Raw genomic sequence first — 19,432 nt, 5'->3', positions numbered from 1 at the left:
GTGTTCACACTGGGCGTTTTTGCAGCGTTTTTTAGCAGCAGATTTGCCTTGGTTTTATGCAAATCCATGCTAATAAAACGCTGCTTTTTACTGTCCCAGCAAAGTCTATGACATTTCTGAAATCTCATGCACACACGCACAAACACATCAGGATTTTTTCCTGACGGTTTTGTGAACCACCTCCGGTTTTGCTGCATTCTGAAAAGAATGAACATGTCAATTCTTTTCAGTGCTTTTGCCTTAGTGACAGGTGGACTCGCAGATACCCTGGATCGGAGGGTCTAATCGAGTTAATAAAAACCCCAATTAACCTAGCTCAATTCCTAACCTATCTGGCCGGCACTTAAATGGTGGTGGGGATAGGGGGATTGGAGCAGGCACGGTATATTTACCGAATCACTGGTGCAGCTGTACCTCCTGCGGCTCTTCCACTTCCCCACTCATTCCATATTGACTGCTTTCATCTGTGATTGGTTGCAGTCAGACGTGCCCCCAGCATCTGGCTGCAACCAATCACAGACCTGGTCTGTGGGTCTATACAGAGAATGAGTGAGCCGCGCGTTCAATGGTGACCTCACTCAGGCGATACCTATGACCAGGAATCACCAGAGTGACGTGACTGCTGATCGTGCGACTCATTCATTCTCTGTAGCTCACAGTGGGCAGTCGTGTTCTATGGTGCTCACTGTGATCTTCAGATGTAGCAGAGCTGAATCACCATGGGACCTCTTGGATTACGTCAGACCTGCAGGTGTGATTATGGGGTTAATAAAGTAAAGAAAGAAGGGGCTTTTTGTATTTTATTTCAAATACAGGATTTTTTTCAGTGTTTGTGTTTATTTCTTGTCACTTATTACAGATTGGTAATGGCGGGTGTCTCATAGACGCCTGCCATTACCAATCTAGCGCTTAGTCGCAGCTGCGATTAACCCCTTATTACCCCAATTGCCACTGCACCAAGGCAATTCGGAAAGAGTCGGGAAAAGTGCTGGGATTGTCACATCTAAAAAAAACAGTGTGGGGTCCCTCTTATTTTGATACCCAGCCGAGATAAAGCCCACAGCTGGGGGCTGCAGCCTGTAGCTGTAGGCTTTTTCTGTGCTGGGTATCAAAATATGGGGGGACCCTTCGTCATTTTTTATTGATTTTTTTTACTGTACGATAGACCCGCAGACTTCAATGGAGAGGTGGTGGGGGAAGCAGTGAATATGCATGAGGCTAATGAGCGGCAACGGAAGGAGGAGGGGCCGTGGGAGCAGGTATGGATGATCCTGGAATTGAATTGACCAGCTGGGTTAATGGGCGTGACCAAACTTATCATTAAATACCAAGCCCAGGGTAATTTGGGATTAAATGACAAACGATTTGTCCGTCTTTTTATGAGGATATCCTTTTTCTCTTTCAGTATGTTTTTTCCTTATGTTTACTGTTGTCCTATTTATGTGTATATACTTTTGTATTTTGCAAATGCGATTCTCTGAATCATTCATTGGCAGTGTATTTGCTCTTAGGTTGTTTTTAATTTAACTGTGATAGAGACCGGGTGTTCCCCTTTTTAAGGGGATGTGTCTCTGTTAACATTTGTGGACCCGTCGATGTACCAAGAGGTACGAAACGGCTGTCGTCCTATAGAGATCTGCACCCAGTTCTCTGCCAACTCTTTTAATGCGCACATGGAATTAAAATAAAGCACTTTTGGGAAACTTACTGGATGTGCTGTGGACTTTCTACTCCTATGGATGCTTGTAAACTTCATCTACAATACAGAAAAGACTAGCATATGATGGCATTTTTTTTCACACAGGCATTCGAACTGGGTAAAAAAAAACTGTTGTGTGAATAGCCTTATGGAATAACATTGGTCTTAGTACTCTTAGGTTTTTTTCATAGGCGGCACTCGGACTGAACATACGGCAGTGTGAATGAAGCCTTCGACTTTATATGAACAACTCTCACCTGCAGCGGGCACACCGGACTCTCTGGACTACACTGTTTTCCACAGGAAGCGAAGAAAGACCTCGAAAAGCTCCTTCATCATCTGATAATGGCTCGTCTGCCCCGTACAAATCCCCAAATACATTTTCCTGAGTCGGAGTGGAAATCTCAGTTTTCATATGGTCTGATGACTGCTCCTGAGAGCTTCCAAGTACATTAGTACAAGGCTGATCGCAACGAGATAACCCCGGACTTCGGAGCAGGTTGTCACATGCATCGTCCTTACTGCCATGTGCATCACCTAGATCCATGATATCATTCAGACCCTCTAGACATCTAAATCACCAGCTCCCTAAAAAAAAACAAACATAAAATTAAGATAGAGGGAGAAGTATTGCTAAGTAAACTGTAGATGGATCACAAACATGCACTGGGCCTATAGATATACGAGTCTGTAACGCTCGGGTCGGGACACTTCCGCCTAGTCTGTGCTTTGCGGTCCATTCTCAGACCAATGTGCATGCACGTTTCAATGAGCCATTATTCTTTAAACGTTGCAACGATAAATGCACAAAGGGCAATCAATTTATCAGTGAAATTGCAGATGTGACACCGCCTCTGTTTCATGGTCTGCACAGCAGACCAGACTACTGCATACTGCTTCTTCTCAAAACAGGCCTGAGCTAAATGAGAAAAGCAGCTCATGTGCACATGGGTTAAAACTGATCCAAGTGCGGTCCAGATTTTATACAGACTGATAATACAGCAACTTGAACTTTCATACAACAGTATTTTCAGTTAAAATCTGATTGCACATGGACAGTATCTGGACCAACGTTATTCCATACAGCTGTTCAGATGATCTTTTTTTTACATGGACTAAATGTCTGTGTGAAGAAAGAAAAACTAATCCCAGCATGCCCTAGTGTCCTCTGTATTTTAGATAAAACTCATACAAGTCTATGGGTGTGCAAAAAAAAACCAAAAACAATATAGCATCCGATTTTTAGATACATTGCAATTCTTAATGCAGCACTCCAGAATGGTGTTTCTAAAGTACATTCCCTGCCCCTAGTAATCCACTGTCATACATGCAGTTTCGGGGACCGAATAAATTAGTGGGCATGACCAACTTAGTGGGCGTGGTTAGCAAGCATCACCAGCTCACTGGGCTTGGCCTGGCATTTTGGAAATATCCACTTTGACGAGGGTTTACCGGGACCCTGCCCATCAGGTGGTGGCGGCAGCTGCGAAGGTTCTGTGCAGAATAAGTTAGGGTTTCATTGGTACCATTTTGGGGTACATAACGTTCTTTTATCGCTTTCAGTATAGGGCTGGGATCACATTCTTGTGTTCTGCACTGAGCACTTACATCGATGTTTCTGAGTAAATCCAACAAAAATAAAATTCAGACGAAACCACGGACAGAACAACTCACTCTAAGGCTGGTTTCAGATGTCCATGTTTAATCAGGTACCAGTCACACGCATGGTTATGGTCATACGTGTGTAACACGTGTGAAATCCGTGTTTGCATATGTGTGACACGTACCGGGTAAAACACGTGTCTCTGTAATGAAAAGATGTTCTATATTTACCTGTATCCAGCGATGCGGTCTCCGGCTCTGCTGCGTCCCGCTCCTGATCCCCGCTCATTATTTTCATTGATTATTCACTGCCTGAGGATCTAGAAGCCGGAGCATCGCGGAGACAGGCTGGGTACAGCACAGCCGAGGACAGCACCGCCGGACACATCACCGGGTACATCGCCGGTGACAGGCGAGTATACAGCAGTTTGTCCAGTGACATCCAGAGACTCATCAGGGCTCCCAATCAACTCTCATGAACCCCTGGAAGTCACCATCGTGACACTCACTGTAACGCAGTTGTCGCAGGGGTGTCATCAGGAGGTCATCAGAGTTCATTGGGAAATCCGATGACCTCCTGGACGTCCCTGCACACACTGCTGGCAGAATACTTACCTCTACTAGAGATGTCCCCAGCGATGCTGTCCCCAGCGATGCTGTCTCCAGCGCTGTCACCACAAAGCCCCTGCTCCCAGCTGCTCACTGCGGTGAATAATCAATGAAAATAATGATCGGGGGTCAGGAGCGGGAGGCAGCAGAGCCAGAGACAGCATGGTACACAGGTAAATATAGAAAATCTTTTTATTTAAAAACCCGTGTTTTCTCCGGTACGTGTCACACTGATGTCACACGGATCACATCAGTGTGCGGTCCGTGTGACACCCGTGCTGCTGGAGAAAAAACGGGCACATCTCCGTGTGAAATAGCAGGGACACATGGTCCGTGTGAGAGTACACAATAGGGTAACATGGGTACGTGTGACATCCGTGTTAAAAACGGATGTCACACGTACCTAGAACACGGACGTCTGAAACCAGCCTAATGAGTGGTCATCCACACTTAAGCGCTAAAAAAATGCCTAAAGTGATGGGACAGAGACCAGATGGAGTTCAAAGTGTCTCTATCTGCCCATTATAGTGAGTGCTTCCATCAGGGGATTTGTCTGAATGGCAGTTTTTGAAATTTACACTGGAACCCCGACATAAGAGCTCAACGGAGAGCGCAAGATAAATGTGAACAGAGCCTTATTCAGATTTTTGGGAGGTAGAATGAACAAATAGATAACAGTGCAAGAAGAGCTCTAAATTTATTTTTGCGTGGTTCATTGTGCGTCAGTGATAATACGGCTTTAGCGGTGTAGTTTTTTGTATGTGGGGGCTAGTTTTTATGTGCAACAAGTTGGAGACACTTTTTGTACTATTTTGGGGTATATAACTTTTTTGATCGCTTTTTATTCACATTTTTCAGATGCAGAATGAAGAAAAGAAAAAACAACAATTCACTTGTTTTTATATTTTTCTTTTTGCACAATTCACCATGCAGTAAAAGTGATTCACTGATTTATTCTTCGGATCAGTATGAATATAATGGTACCAGATTTATATAGTTTTTTATGCTTTGCAACTTTTACACACTAAAAAATATTTTACAAAAATGTATTTGTTTTTGTGTCGCCATATTGAGAGCTGTAACTTTTTAACTTTTTTTGCAGGACAATTTGGGGTTTTCATCCATACTTTTTTTTTTCCCTTACATATGACTTATGAATAAGTGACAATTTCATAGATTGTGACAACCATCAGCACCTGTGATTATGATCGCAAGGACTCAAAGGTGACAAAGGGGCCTTTTAAGCCCCTTTTAACCACTTAGATGCCCCTGTCGAGATTGACAGAGGTATAAAAGAGGTTAATTGGCTCTGATCAGCTTCAATACTGGTCAAGATGTCAGCTGTCACCCATAGGACTTTGTAGGGGATTATTCACTTATTCCTCAACGCTGTAAAAAAGTGGCTTTGAAGATTAAGACCCCTTAAAGGAAACCTGTCAAATGGAAAATTGCTATTAACCTGCAGGTATTGAAGTAATTGGCAGGTTAATAGCATTGTGAACCTGCTCAGAGCCTGCACATTAAACCCCACTGCCAGGAAGAAATAAACTTTGTTCCTCCCGGCAGTTTTGCAATTTCAGTCATGGCAGAGCCAGCGCGGGTTCAGTCACCGCTCTGTGAATCTAGAGATCTAGCTCCCCGCACTGACTGATATCTCGCTCATGATTAGAGCCAGCTGTCAGTGCAGGGGCGCAGTTACAGAACCGCCCTAGATTCACAGCCCAATGACTGAACCTGCATAGCTTCTATGGCTCAATCCGGAATGCTGCCAGTAGGATTATAGTTAATTTCCTCCCGGCAGCGGGGTTTAATGTGTCGGCTCTGGGCAAGTTCACAATGCTATTAACCTGCAGATTAATAAACCATAGCAGAGATGTTCATAAATTAAGGTATGTGTAATAATGAGAAATCACAGGGAAACAGTATTGAACACGCTTACTGAAATGTAATTAACACTTCGTACAGAAGCCTTGGTTGGGGATAACATCTTAAGACACCTTCTGTGTACAGAAATTAGTTGAATGGGGTGTGTGTGTATATATATATATTATATATATATACATACACACATACATACATACATACATACACACACACGTATAGCTTTACTGTCTTATACTACATTCCCATATCCCTGTTACACGACCTTGTGCTGTCAGTCTTTTTCCTTGACAGCATTTAATTTATATTTATTTTTGCTGCTGAGAAAAAAAAACACACACACAAGCTCAGTGATTAGCACTGTTGCTCTGTAGCGCTGGGTCCTAGGTTCAAAACCCACAAAGAATTATCTGCAAGGAGTTTGTATGTTCTCCCTGTGTTTGAGTGGATTTCCTCTGGGTTCTCTGGTTACCTCTCACACACACACACACACACGTATGTATGTATATACACATACATACATACATACATACATACATACATAACACACATCTCCACAGCGTATGTGCAAAAACTCAAACCCACAGGCATACATATACACACACATATACACACACACATATGTATATACATACATACATACATGCATCTGCATAGCGTATGTACAAAAACTCAAACGCACAGGCATGCACGCACAGAATAAAATATAATGGACACTGCACTATTAATGGAGAGTAGTGGAAAATATGGACTTTATTTACTAAGACACATGCAACATTTCAGCTCCAGATTTGAAGCTTTTTTCCTGTGATACCGGGTGCACACATTTATGTGCTGGTGCAATAGGAGCCTGATTAATCCTTTTACAATGAAACTATAGTATATAGCACATTAGTGTAATCCAGGAGGATTTCCACATATTCACAGCTCCAATCCACTCAGACATGATTAATTCATATGTGAACACATTGATCACAACACAATAGTAAATATGCACAGGATAAATAGGCTGTAGCCTGGCTAATAGAATCACGTGAACATATACATTTAGAATGCTCACCAAACCTAGCAGCCATACATGTGGTCTCAGGGTCTGCTACTCTCTAGTGCGCAGACGCAGGACAAAGGAAACCAACAAGGACTAGGAACAGAGGGAATAGCCAATAGGAGCAGAGATGGGCGAGAACTTAGGAGAACACCCAGTTATTACCGCACTCTCCTATCACGTGACTTCCCTCTGTAAAATGATCAGAGCATGCTCACTGAGCAACTAATGCAGCAGGAGCCATGTTGGATAAGGGAAAAGTGCACCAAAGCTGTAAGTGTTCTCAGTGAGAGGAACAAAATTATAATCTTGTGATACCTTTTAATGGCTAACTAAAATAAAATAAAGTGATGTTACAAAGCAAGCTATCAAGACATCTCAGTTCCCTTCATCAGGCACGCGGTACCAAAACCTTTTCACTTGTAACTAAAGCTGTAAGCGTGATAGCACAAATACACTGCAGATATAAATCCACAAAATTCATATACAAACAATTTCCAAAGTGATATGTGTACAAAAAGAGAGAAACAGGAGAGAAGAACAAAATCCAAACATATGCAGAGAAATCTACAACTACTAAAGTAAAGGTAAGTATAATCCAGGGAATAATCCTTCCCATAGTAAACATGAGTGAATAATCCACATATATAATCTCTCTGTCAGACATGGGGTGGAATGAATTACCACTGGTGATTAAAACCACACACAGAATGTGTCCACAACGGTAAAACAGAACTCATTTTAAAATCTTCATCCAGTGAGGAAACTGTGTTCTACCCAGAAACAGACATTAGATAGTTAAGAATGAGTTAAGGTTTTAGGTCTAGCCCATTGCAGGAGGGTATAGTGCAGAGACGATGTAGAGTTTTCAATTAGAGCATCAGATAGGGCTCAGCGTGTGATAGACACAGACCTAGAGTCTGAAAAGTCTGCTGAGCCACATGACATGGGTGTCCCTAGATGAGACCGAGACAGAGAATAGCGAGATCTTGAAGAAAGAGTTACCAAGTTACAGACGCATCTTTGGGAGACGGGTCAAAAGACTGACCAGAGGAACGAGTTATTGATTGAGATGGGTCTTAGTACAGGACAAAACAGAACTTGATACGAATTGAGTGCCCCGGACGGGAGTTTCTTAAGCATCTGTGAGTTTGAAGCTAGGTATAATGCCTGTCTTTCCTTCCCCATCTGAAAAGGGACACCAGTGCAGTCACCATCTTGGCCATTCTGGGGTGGCTTCTACGTCAGTCCTCATCAAAGATCTCTGCTCCCAGGACCTGTGCATACCACACAGGTCTCCTGGGAGCGCTCATAGGGAGTGTGCACTCTATCCCCACCTCTTAGAAGGGCAGCGCACTCATTAGGTATTTAAGGCATCCTCCCCTTTAGTGAGGTACCTTAGCAACAATGTCCCTGTGCTCACATATTTTGTATCCATGTTGTGCATTACATGTGTCCTGTGCAATCAGCCTGTATCCAGAACCCGTGTCCAGTTTCCTCAGCCTGAATCCAGTACCTGGGTCCCGTACCCGCAGCCTGTATTCAGTACCTAACCCCTGTACCACCAACCTGTATCTTGTACCTATGTCCTGTAACCTCAGTCTGTGCCCAGTACCCATGTCGTGTAACAGCAGCCTGTATCCAGTACCTGTGTCCTGTACCGACAGCCTGTATCCAGTATCTGAGTCCTCTACTAGCAGCCCGCATTCAGTACCTGTGTCCTGTATACCTGTTTCTGAGTTCCAGCCAGTAACAGCTATCCTGTCTGTTCCTATCAGTTACTCAGAATTCAAACCTGCATTGCTGAACCCCTAGGGTTAGCTGCCACAGAATCGGGGACTGCCCTGGAGTGGTACCTCGTTGCTACCTTCCAGCACAAGTTTAACCTCACCATCAAAGCCTCTAGTGAAGACGAGGTAGTTGCTTAGTCATGCCCTTCCAGGATAAGGCTGTACCTGTGGTGCAGTGGGTCCACACTCACCAGCATAACAGTTTGCTAAGGCTATGGACCCTGCTCGCTCCAGTCTTCCAACGCTACTGAAAATTGTACCAAGAGATGGTCCGTCAACGAGATAAGCAGGAACAGATTCTGTCCTATCTACGATCGGTGAATACCTTCCTGAACGCACTGGTTCCGGCCACTCCATCTAAATCTGTGCAACTTGTAGTCACTACTCTGGCTGCTAATTTAGCTCCTGGTTTCGGTACACTTTTGTGTACACCTCCGCAATTTAACGGTGGTGTCAAGCTGTTGCAAGGGTTCATTAATCAGTGCACTGTGCACTTTGAACTGTTGTCACATCAGTTCGCCTCAGATTGGGACAAGGTGGCAGAGAGACCCTTGTCTGGCAGAGAAGTTATCCTGTCATCTCTGACCTGCAAGCCTTTCTTGGAGCGTTTTTCCAAATTATTCAATCAGCCAAGATGATTCACATCTGTAACATCCTCCCTTTTAATGCTGCGACAGGGTAGTCCGACAGTAGGCCAATATGCCGTTCAATTCCGCACTCTGTCTTGGCTGGAAGAATGAGTTGTTGGTGGCCACCTACTGGGAGGGTTTGTCCAGAAGAATCAAGGACGATCTGGCTTGTCGTGACATCCCTGCCATGTTAGATGATCTGATTTCTCTGGCCATCTGGATTGACTTTAAGTTTCAGGAAGGCTCCAGAGATGTGATCCATGAGATGCATCTGGCTCTGACCTTCCAGAGACTGTTCCTTCTGCAATCTTCAGGTCCCGCTAGTTCTTCCAAATCTATGCAGGTGGACTGCGTGAAGCTAGCTAGACATCTCCAAGAACTTTGTCGCACCAAGGGGAAGTGCTTCTACTGTGGTAGTCTCTATCATTTAATGCACTCATTTCCCGAGAAGATGGGAAATTCTCAGGCCTAGTGTCACGGGTGTGTCATGGGTGACAAGATAGTCACATAGTTTCTATCAATAGAAGGTCACAGCGTTTGGTTGTGAAAAATGCTTCCTGACTTTCCATTTTTCATGTTGTCAATATTCATTGTAATAGGTAGCTTTCCTGTTGGATTTTCATCTCTCCCTTTTTGGACCCAGCAGGAGCTCGCCTTTCACCCAGCTGCGGATTATCATTATTCACTTGGTGCTTAAATACCCTTTCCTTCCTTGGACTAGTACTGGTGATATTATACAGTTCATTCAAGCCTTGGTTGCAAGCAGGTGGCTTCTACTCCTCTGTAGTATGATTGCTGAACTTCTACCTAAGCCATCTGTGGATAAGTAGTTCATGAATTTTCTCCCTGTGTGTCCTCCTTGTGTCTTCTATAGTAGGGTTGATGAAGAGCCTATCCCATCCGATCCCTATTTAGGGCCCAGCACTAGGCACTAGGGTCAAGTATCCGGCTCGGCACATAGGATCCTATCTAGGATGGTGAGGGACCCCAGGGACCAGCAGTAGGTTTCATCAGGAGTCACCATCTTCCCCTGCCCTAGACACAGGGTTTCCCTTCCCTTTCACCGTTTGCTTGGTAATTTCCCGTACCTAGTGTGACAGGTATTTAAACAGTCCTCCTAATCATGCTGTTCTCCTTTTGATATCATGAGACCATGGCGAGACCTAACAATTGATCAACAGAACCTCTCCATTGCGAGGCTTCAAGTAGGATTTTCTGAGACGGAAATGGCCAGTGAGTGTCATCAGCAGGTTGGTCATCAGCAGGTTGCACTGGAAATAGAGAGAGACTGGAAGAGTCACAGAAAGGAATAGAAGTGAAAGTTAACGCAGCGCCGGTAAAAAAATGATTCATTTCCCATCGGGCATGATCAAGCATGTCAGATGGGAGCTAAATGTCCTCTCCCGCTCCCCGGTATGGCCAAAGTTTCCTCCCCCCTGCGATCCCCGTCCCCCTCCTGAAGATCTGAAATGGCCGCCGCCGCACGTGTGGTGTTCCTGCCGCATTCATCCTTCTCCTTTCATTTCTGTGCCATCTAACATGACAGATGAAATAGAAAGGTCCTCCCAGGTCACCTCCTGTCAGGCTGTCTCCCCAGTCTCCTCTGGCCCTGCTCCGGTCTCCCCCGTTACCTTCTGCAGCATCGATCCCCCGCAACCCCTCCTTCTCCTTGCCTTCAGAAGAAATGCTGGCCGCATGCACAGACAGCGGCTGTCAGCCAGCTCTCTGCACACAAGGACACAGCTTACTGCAGGTTCACACTGAGGAGGAAACAAGTAGTTTTGAAACGCGTCGGTTGGTCCTTGGAGGCCGACGTACTCAGCGGTGATGTCACCCCTCCTGCTTCTGCGCGTTTTGTGTCTGGTGCCTTGCTGTGTTTGGGACGCCAACGGCCGATCACTCTACTGTGTTGGGATAGATCCTCACAGTACCCTGTTACGAGGGGGACCCGGGGAAGCGTGCCAAGATGGGGAATGGACAGCTTCCGCCGGTCAAGGTCCACTGTGCGGTGTAAGGGACCGCTGCTATGGTGGGTGAAGAGTGAGCGGGTTGCTTCTAGCAATCGGAATGTCACAGACGATCTATGTACACCGGTCTGCCCTAACCCGTGTGGGTTGTATGGCAGGGATCACACGGCTCGGTGTACCTGTTGCACGGGGAAGCACAGAGGTGCCCACGCACGTGTGCCAGTGGAAGTCACGAGAATATGGCACGAGGGTAGCACAGAGGTGCCCACGCACGTGTGCTTTCAATAACCAGGTGAGTCCGGTGGAGACTCGAGGAGCTCACCTGGGACAGGAACACGGCCTGTTGAAGGAGCTACTGCCGGAGCAGCAAGGCAGGGACACGGCCTGCAAACCAGGTACTGCCTAAGCAGCAAGGGCCAAGCCCACAGAAGACGATAATGCCTGAGCAGTGGCGTGGCAGCACGCTGCCAGACATCCAAACACAGAAGGACGGTCGCGCGCCGCCATGATGGCAGGAGGAGCTTTTAAGGAGGTGTAGCTCCAGCCAAGGGCGGGCGCGAGGCGGAGATGACGGACTTGACCCAATCAGGATCCACGACATCCCAGCCTGGCCAGTCAGGATTCACCACGTCACCTCAGGGTCGTCGGACGGGGAGTCGGTTTGAGCCGGCAGGGACCCCGAGAATTTATTAAGTCGTACGGGTTTCAGAAGGGACACGTGAAAGGTATTGGCTATAGCCCAGCGTGGAGGGAGCTGGAGTCGGTATGCCACCGGGTTCACCTGCTCTAGTACTTTAAACGGACCCAGGTACCTAGGGGCGAACTTGGCTGCCTGTACCCGTAGGTTAACATTCTTAGAGGACAGCCACACTAGGTCACCAGGGGCGAAGGATGGTGCAGGGCGGCGGCGCTCATCAGCCGTTGTCACCATCCGGTCTTTAGCCCTCTTAAGGGCCTCTTGGGTATTATCCCAGATCTCCCGGGCCTCGGTCGCCCAATCCTCCACTCTAGGATCGGGTGACGTAATGGGCATCAGAACCGGGATTCGGGGATGTTGTCCGTTATTGAGCAGGAACGGAGTCTGACCAGAGGATTCATGGACCGAATTATTAATGGCAAATTCGGCCCAAGGAAGGAGGTTAGCCCAGTTGTCGTGGTGGCAGAGAAAAAATGGCGGAGGTACGTTACCAAGGTCTGATTGGTCCTCTCTACCAGTCCATTGGTTTCGGGATGGTATGCGGAGATGTTCAGCTCTATCTGCAGGAGCTTACAGAGCTCTCTCCAGAAGCGAGACGCGAACTGGGGACCCCGGTCGCTCACCACCTTGTCAGGCATGCCATGCAGCCTAAATACATGCCGAATGAATAAGGTGGCGAGAGCACGTGACGTCGGGAGTCGTGGGAGAGGCACCAAGTGGACCATTTTAGAGAAGTGATCCGTGATGACCCATACGACCTTGTGACCTGCTGACTTGGGCAGATCTCCCAGGAAGTCCATTCCCACCACTTCCCAGGGACTATCCGGCACTGGCAGTGGGTGAAGAAGACCTGCCGGTCTCTGTCGGGACGGCTTATTCCGTGCACACGACATACAGGCTCCCACATACTCCTGTATGTCCTGGGGTAGTCTCGGCCACCAATAGTGCCTAGTCACAAGGTCTCTGGTCCTTTTGACCCCAAAGTGACCCCCGACCTTGGAGGCATGGGCCCACAATAGCACCTCATTCCGTAGTTCAGGGGGAACGAGGGTCTTGCCAGGTGGCACCTGGTCCAAAGAAGTGGGAGTGACCATCCTCAAGCTGTCCGGGGGTAGTATAAGACGAGGCTCCTCCTCGTCCTCCTCCAACACAACCATACAACGTGACAAGGCATCGGCCCGTACGTTCTTCTCACCGGCCAGGTGGCGGATAATAAAGCGGAACCGGGAGAAGAACAAGGACCAACGGGCCTGCCTTGGGTTCAGGCGTTGTGCTGTCTGGAGGTATGTGAGATTTTTATGATCGGAAAATACTTCAAATGGATGCTTCGCACCCTCCAGGAGATGCCGCCATTCCTGGAATGCTAGTTTCATCGCCAGTAACTCCCTATCCCCTATGGAGTAGTTCCTCTCGGCCGGAGAAAAGGTTTTGGAGAAAAAGAAACATGGATGCTTCCTTCCTCGTTCGTCTTTCTGGTACAGGACTGCACCAGCACCGACCGAAGAGGCGTCTACCTCTAGTAGGAAGGGTTTGGAGATGTCTGGACGATGAAGGATGGGAGCTCTGGAGAAGTAAGTTTTGAGAGTGTGAAATGCCTCTACCGTTTCCCGTGTCCATGCTTTGGGATTAGCGCCCTTGCGGGTAAGGGCAATGATGGGTGCTGCCACTGTCGAGAAGTTGGGAATGAACTGGCGATAATAATTGATAAACCCCAAGAAACGCTGGATCGCTTTCAGCGAGCGGGGCTTAGGCCATTTCATCACTGTCTCCAACTTCCCCGGATCCATTGCTAACCCCTGACTGGACACGATATACCCCAGAAACGGCAAGGATTCACGTTCAAAAATGCACTTTTCTAGCTTAGCATATAACGAATGAGTGCGGAGCCTCTTAAGTACTCGGATGACATCCCTCCGATGGGTGGCAAGATCGGGGGAGAAGATAAGGATATCATCCAGGTATGCAACCACGGAAAGATACAAATCCCGGAAAACATCATTCACAAAGTCTTGAAATACGGCGGGGGCATTGCAGAGTCCGAAGGGCATTACGAGATACTCGTAGTGACCGTCCCTGGTGTTGAAGGCGGTCTTCCACTCATCGCCCTCTCGGACTCGCACTAGATTATACGCCCCGCGTAGATCCAGCTTCGTGAAGATCTTTGCCCCGCGGAATCGATCAAATAACTCCGTAATGAGGGGCAAAGGGTATTTGTTTTTGATCGTGATTGCATTTAATCCCCTGTAATCGATACAGGGGCATAGATCCCCTTCCTTCTTTTGCACGAAGAAGAACCCCGCACCGGCCGGTGAAATAGACTTGCGAATGAACCCTTTTGCCAGGCTGTCCTGAATATATTTGGACATAGCCTCCGTCTCTGGAGCAGAGAGGGGATACACTCTGCCCCTAGGGGGCTCGGAACCTGGCTTCAGGTCTATTCGGCAATCGTATGGTTGGTGGGGAGGAAGGGTATCTGCGGCCCTCTTGGAGAAGACATCCCTGTAGGCCTCATAAGGTGTCCGTAAACCTGGCTCCCCTGTATTCCCTGAGGACCCAACCGACCTAATGGTAGCGGGTGGTTCGGTAGTCACGAGGTGCTCCCTACAGGATCCTGCCCATGATGAGATCTCCCCTGTTGCCCAGTTGAGTATAGGAGCATGCTGTCTCAACCAGGGGAGACCCAGTAGAATCTCATCCATCCCCTCTGGAAGCACCAGGAAGGACACCTGCTCATGGTGTCCTGGTGGTACTTCCATCCTGAGAGGGATGGTAATCTGGGTGATGGGATCGACTAGTAGGGACCCGTTGACTACCCGAACCCTGAGTGGCTTGGGCAAGAGAACCAGGGGAACTGAGTATCGGGTTGCCAGGGAGGTCGAAATGAAATTGCCATCAGCGCCTGAGTCCAGGCAGGCCAGAGCAGAGAAGAGAGTAGTGCCAAACTGCAACTGGGCGCTGATAGTCAACCTAGAGGGAGAAGCAGCGTCTAGGAACCCCCCTCTGATGGAAACTAGACGCTGTCTTTTCCCGACGGTTTGGGACATCGGGTAGCTATGTGTCCCCTCTGCCCACAGGAAAAGCAGATGACACCAGACCGAGAACCTGGGGTAGAGGAGACCGCTTTGGACACCTCCATTGACTCCACGGAGTCGCCTACAGAGCTGGCTGGGAGACCTGTCTGGTGGAAGACGGGAGCCAGACGCTTTTTAGGCCGTGAGGACGTGGGTGCTGAAGAGACCTCGAGCCTCCGCTCCGCCTGGCGGATGTCTATGCGAGAGGCAACCACAATCAAGGACTCTAAAGTAGCAGGCACCTCACGCGTGGCCAGTGCGTCTTTGACGAACCCTGCCAGGCCCTCCCAGAACACAGGGACAAGGACCTTATCGGGCCAGTCCAGCTCTGCGGCAAGTGTCCTAAAGTGTACGGCAAAGTCACCGACTGAAGCGGACCCTTGCCGAAGTCGTAGGAGGCGCAGCGCGGAGTCGTGGGTGACTTGAGGCCCGAGGAACACCATTCTCATGGCCCCAAGATAAGATGCTAAGTTATTCACCACACGATCTCCGCGCTCCCACAACGGCGTGGACCACTTCAGCGCTCTCCCTGTGAGCAGGGACTGGACGAAGGCTACCTTCGCCTTCTCGGTAGCGTAAAGAGTCGCGGACAGCTCTAAGTAGGTGGTGACCTGGTTTATAAACCCACGGCACTCGGAGCTGTCCCCGCTAAAGCGCTCTGGAAGCGCAAGGCGAGGAGACCTTCCGCCCAATAGCACAGCCTGGGTAGCCGCCTGGGTGGCGACTGTCGTCAGAGTAGTCTTGTCGGAGGAAGACTGCTCCACTGCTGCCAAACGTGATTCCAACTGCTGCACATAACGCAGCAACTGCTGCTGCTCTTCAGCCATAGCCAGACCTTTGGCGCGACCGTAATGTTACGAGGGGGACCCGGGGAAGCGTGCCAAGATGGGGAATGGACAGCTTCCGCCGGTCAAGGTCCACTGTGCGGTGTAAGGGACCGCTGCTATGGTGGGTGAAGAGTGAGCGGGTTGCTGCTAGCGATCGTCTGGAATGTCACAGACGATCTATGTACACCGGTCTGCCCTAACCCGTGTGGGTTGTATGGCAGGGATCACACAGCTCGGTGTACCTGTTGCACGGGGAAGCACAGAGGTGCCCACGCACGTGTGCCAGTGGAAGTCACGAGAATATGGCACGAGGGTAGCACAGAGGTGCCCACGCACGTGTGCTTTCAATAACCAGGTGAGTCCGGTGGAGACTCAAGGAGCTCACCTGGGACAGGAACACGGCCTGTTGAAGGAGCTACTGCCGGAGCAGCAAGGCAGGGACACGGCCTGCAAACCAGGTACTGCCTAAGCAGCAAGGGCCAAGCCCACAGAAGACGATAATGCCTGAGCAGTGGCGTGGCAGCACGCTGCCAGACATCCAAACATAGAAGGACGGTCGCGCGCCGCCATGATGGCAGGAGGAGCTTTTAAGGAGGTGTAGCTCCAGCCAAGGGCGGGCGCGAGGCGGAGATGACGGACTTGACCCAATCAGGATCCACGACATCCCAGCCTGGCCAGTCAGGATTCACCACGTCACCAGCCTTGTCATCAAGCCGTGTGACGTCAGTGGGCGAATCAGGATCCACCAAGCATAGCACATGCTCACCCTCCTGCCTCTGGGAAATAGAGGCGGGATCCTCGGTCTCACAATGTGTAGAGATAACAGGAGTCTCACTGCTTCCCTGAACAGCAAACCTCTGCACATTGCGCAACCTCACAGACCTTCGAGGCTGCTGAGCAGGAGGAGCTGCGGCAGGCAAGGAATGGGAGACCGCCTCATTTCTTGCAACAGGAGTACCACTAGGTGTCACCCTCGTGCTGCCTCTCTGAGGAGGTTTCTCCTGCACTCTGCGCAGTCTGGCAGACCTTCGGCGCTGCTGAGCAGGAGCGCTCGTGGCAGGCAAGGAGACTGTCTCATTCCTTGCCACAGGAGAGCCACGAGATGTAACAGTACCCCACACTTAGGAACTATACCGAGGTTGGCGCAACTTTAAGCAGATCTACATTATTTTGAGCACTCCATAACTGGCGCTCACTCGGACACAGTTCTGGAATTGCATTCCTGCAAGTGAATGATTTGCAACCAGCCTTAATAAGGATCTCTCCTGATTTGTACCTCCGGTTACGTATATGTTTACTTTGATACACCTCTCTAAGGTGCGCCACTGTTTGTTAATTCATTTGATTTGTGTCTGAAACCAGTAGGAGAGCAATCTGTGCAGCGGTATTACTCTTAAACAACGTTTCCACCCCATTGCGATCCCCGTCCCCCTCCTGAAGATCTAAAATAGCCACCGCCACACGAGTGGTGTTCCCACCGCATTCATCCTTCTCCTTTGATTTCTGTGCCACCTAACATGACAAATGGCACAGAAAGGTCCTCCCAGGTCATCTCCTTTCAGGCTGTCACACCCCCCCCCCCCTCCCCGATCTCCTTCAGTCCTGCTCCGGTCTCCCCCATTACCTTCTGCAGCATCGATCCCCTATGACCCCCTCCTTCTCCTTGTCTTTAGAAGAAATGCTGGCCGCATGCACAGACAGCGGCTGTCAGCCGGCTCTCTGCACACAGGGACACAGGTTACTGCAGGCTCACATTGGCATGCTGTGGACCCAGGGAGCGTGAGTGCAGTATTTTGTCAGATCACTGCACCCACAGCCCCCACATGGAGGGTCTGAAGTTCAAGAAAATGGAAGATACGTTGCCTTAGCGTGCCCCTGATATCATGGAACACAGAACCGTCATGGGAACTCCAAAATGGATTACAGCGGACTTTTTTTTTTCTTTCAATAAATTGGTGAAAGAGGGAAAGTGTTGGGGAGTGTTTTTTCAAATAAATTTTTTTGGTCAGCTATTTTTTTTATTACTAACTGGGTTAGGAATGTCGGGTAGCTGATAGATGCCGTGACATCACTTACCCGAGGGCTTGATGCTAGATGACATTACAGCTGATATCGACCCCTTATATTATCTGTTTGCCACCACACCAGGTCAACGGCATGAGATAATCATAGAACTAAATCTAATAGATGAGCCACTTCTGGGGCGGTTGCAACCTGCTATTTTCAGCCAAATTTGATTTCCAAAATTCAAATATTGCTCCTTTAGTTTCGAGGTCTCCCATTTGTCCAAACAGAAGTTTCTGACCACATGTGGGGTATCAATGCTCTCAAAAGAAACTAGGTAACAAATTTTGCATTCCACTTTGTTGTGTTTCTTCTTCTAAAAGGGAATAAATTGGGGCTAGAGCAACATTTTTAGGGAAAATACATATATTTTTTTTCATTCCACATTGTTTTACTTCCTGTGAGGCACCTAAAGGGTTAATCAACTTCTTGGATGTGGTTTTGAGTATTTTGAGGGGTGCAGGTTTTAGAATTGTGTCACTTTTGAGTACTTTCTGTCACCTTGGCCTCTCAAAGTCACTTCAAATGTGATGTGGTCCCTGAAAAATGGTTTTGTAAATTTAGTTGAAAAAAATGGGAAATTGCTGATGAACTTTGAACCCTTCTAACTTCCTAATCCGAAAAAATGTTGTTTCAAAAATTACGCTGATGTAAAGTAGAGATATGGGAAATGTTATTTATTAACTATTTTATGTGACATAACTCTAGGGTTAAGTGCATAAACATTCAAAATTTTAAAATTGCAAAATTTTCTAAATTTTCTGCAAATTTCCAATTTTTTCACAAATAAAAGCAAAAAATATCGTCCTACATATAACTATCCTGAACTATAATATGTCACGAAAAAACAATCTCAGAATCACCGGGATCCGCTGAAGCGTTCCAGAGTTATAAACTGTGAAAGTGACACTTCTCAGAATTGCAAAAAATGGCCCAGTCATTAAATCCAAAATTGGCTTTGTCCTTAATTGCATTGCAGTACGAGCACCCCCTGGGGGTCTGCTCACCTCAAATCACAGATCATTGAGTGAATTGAGAGGCCTTCATTTTACCTGCTGGACCACACCAACCATCCCACCCATCTATTTGACTATTCAGAAAAAAAACGGCATTTGTCATGGCGGATTTACCCTCTCAGTACATAACATGCTGTAGCCTGCATCCAGGTTTCTCACTACAAAAGTTATCAACTTTGGTGAAACATATCTCCCTTACATGATTTTAACAGTAGCCATCTTACACTATGTGCTCTTTAACATCCTCCCCGGCGCAGGAGATGAGGTATGATCAGACCATGACCCTGTATGGTCAGAAACAGTTAATACACAGTACTTAGCAGGGACACACATGTAAGATTATCTCAGCACAGGAACATTTTTTAAGCACATCCTATTGTGGAAATTATTATTATTCCAAGATCTATTGATTAAAATCAACTCTAACCCCTTCACGTCCTAGGTTGCCTTCCCCTGGTTACTGCAGTGATTTACGCATATGTCTGCTAATCTGATCAGCAGACATGTGCAGCTAACAGGCGTGGGTGTATCGGAG

The 19,432-nt window shown here is 47.8% G+C and overlaps 1 protein-coding gene across 1 annotated transcript in view; it reads right to left on the bottom strand.

The window, feature by feature from the left end:
• DTWD2 (DTW motif tRNA-uridine aminocarboxypropyltransferase 2) overlaps positions 1–6,894 on the bottom strand; it is a 382,802-nt gene extending 375,908 nt beyond the window's left edge. The window contains exons 1-2 of the mRNA XM_075341886.1: positions 6,852–6,894; positions 1,957–2,287 (exon numbers count right to left, since the gene is read on the bottom strand). Coding sequence (XP_075198001.1) covers positions 1,957–2,246 — 290 coding nt within the window. The 5' untranslated portion in view covers positions 2,247–2,287; positions 6,852–6,894. The remainder of the gene's footprint in view (positions 1–1,956; positions 2,288–6,851) is intronic.
• Between the last annotated feature and the right edge of the window lie 12,538 nt (positions 6,895–19,432).

Source organism: Anomaloglossus baeobatrachus, chromosome 1, assembly GCF_048569485.1.
Source record: "Anomaloglossus baeobatrachus isolate aAnoBae1 chromosome 1, aAnoBae1.hap1, whole genome shotgun sequence".
In the NCBI taxonomy this organism is placed as follows: domain Eukaryota; kingdom Metazoa; phylum Chordata; class Amphibia; order Anura; family Aromobatidae; genus Anomaloglossus; species Anomaloglossus baeobatrachus.
The sequence above is the reverse complement of the archived record's forward strand: the minus strand, read 5'-3'. Positions and strand labels throughout refer to the sequence as shown.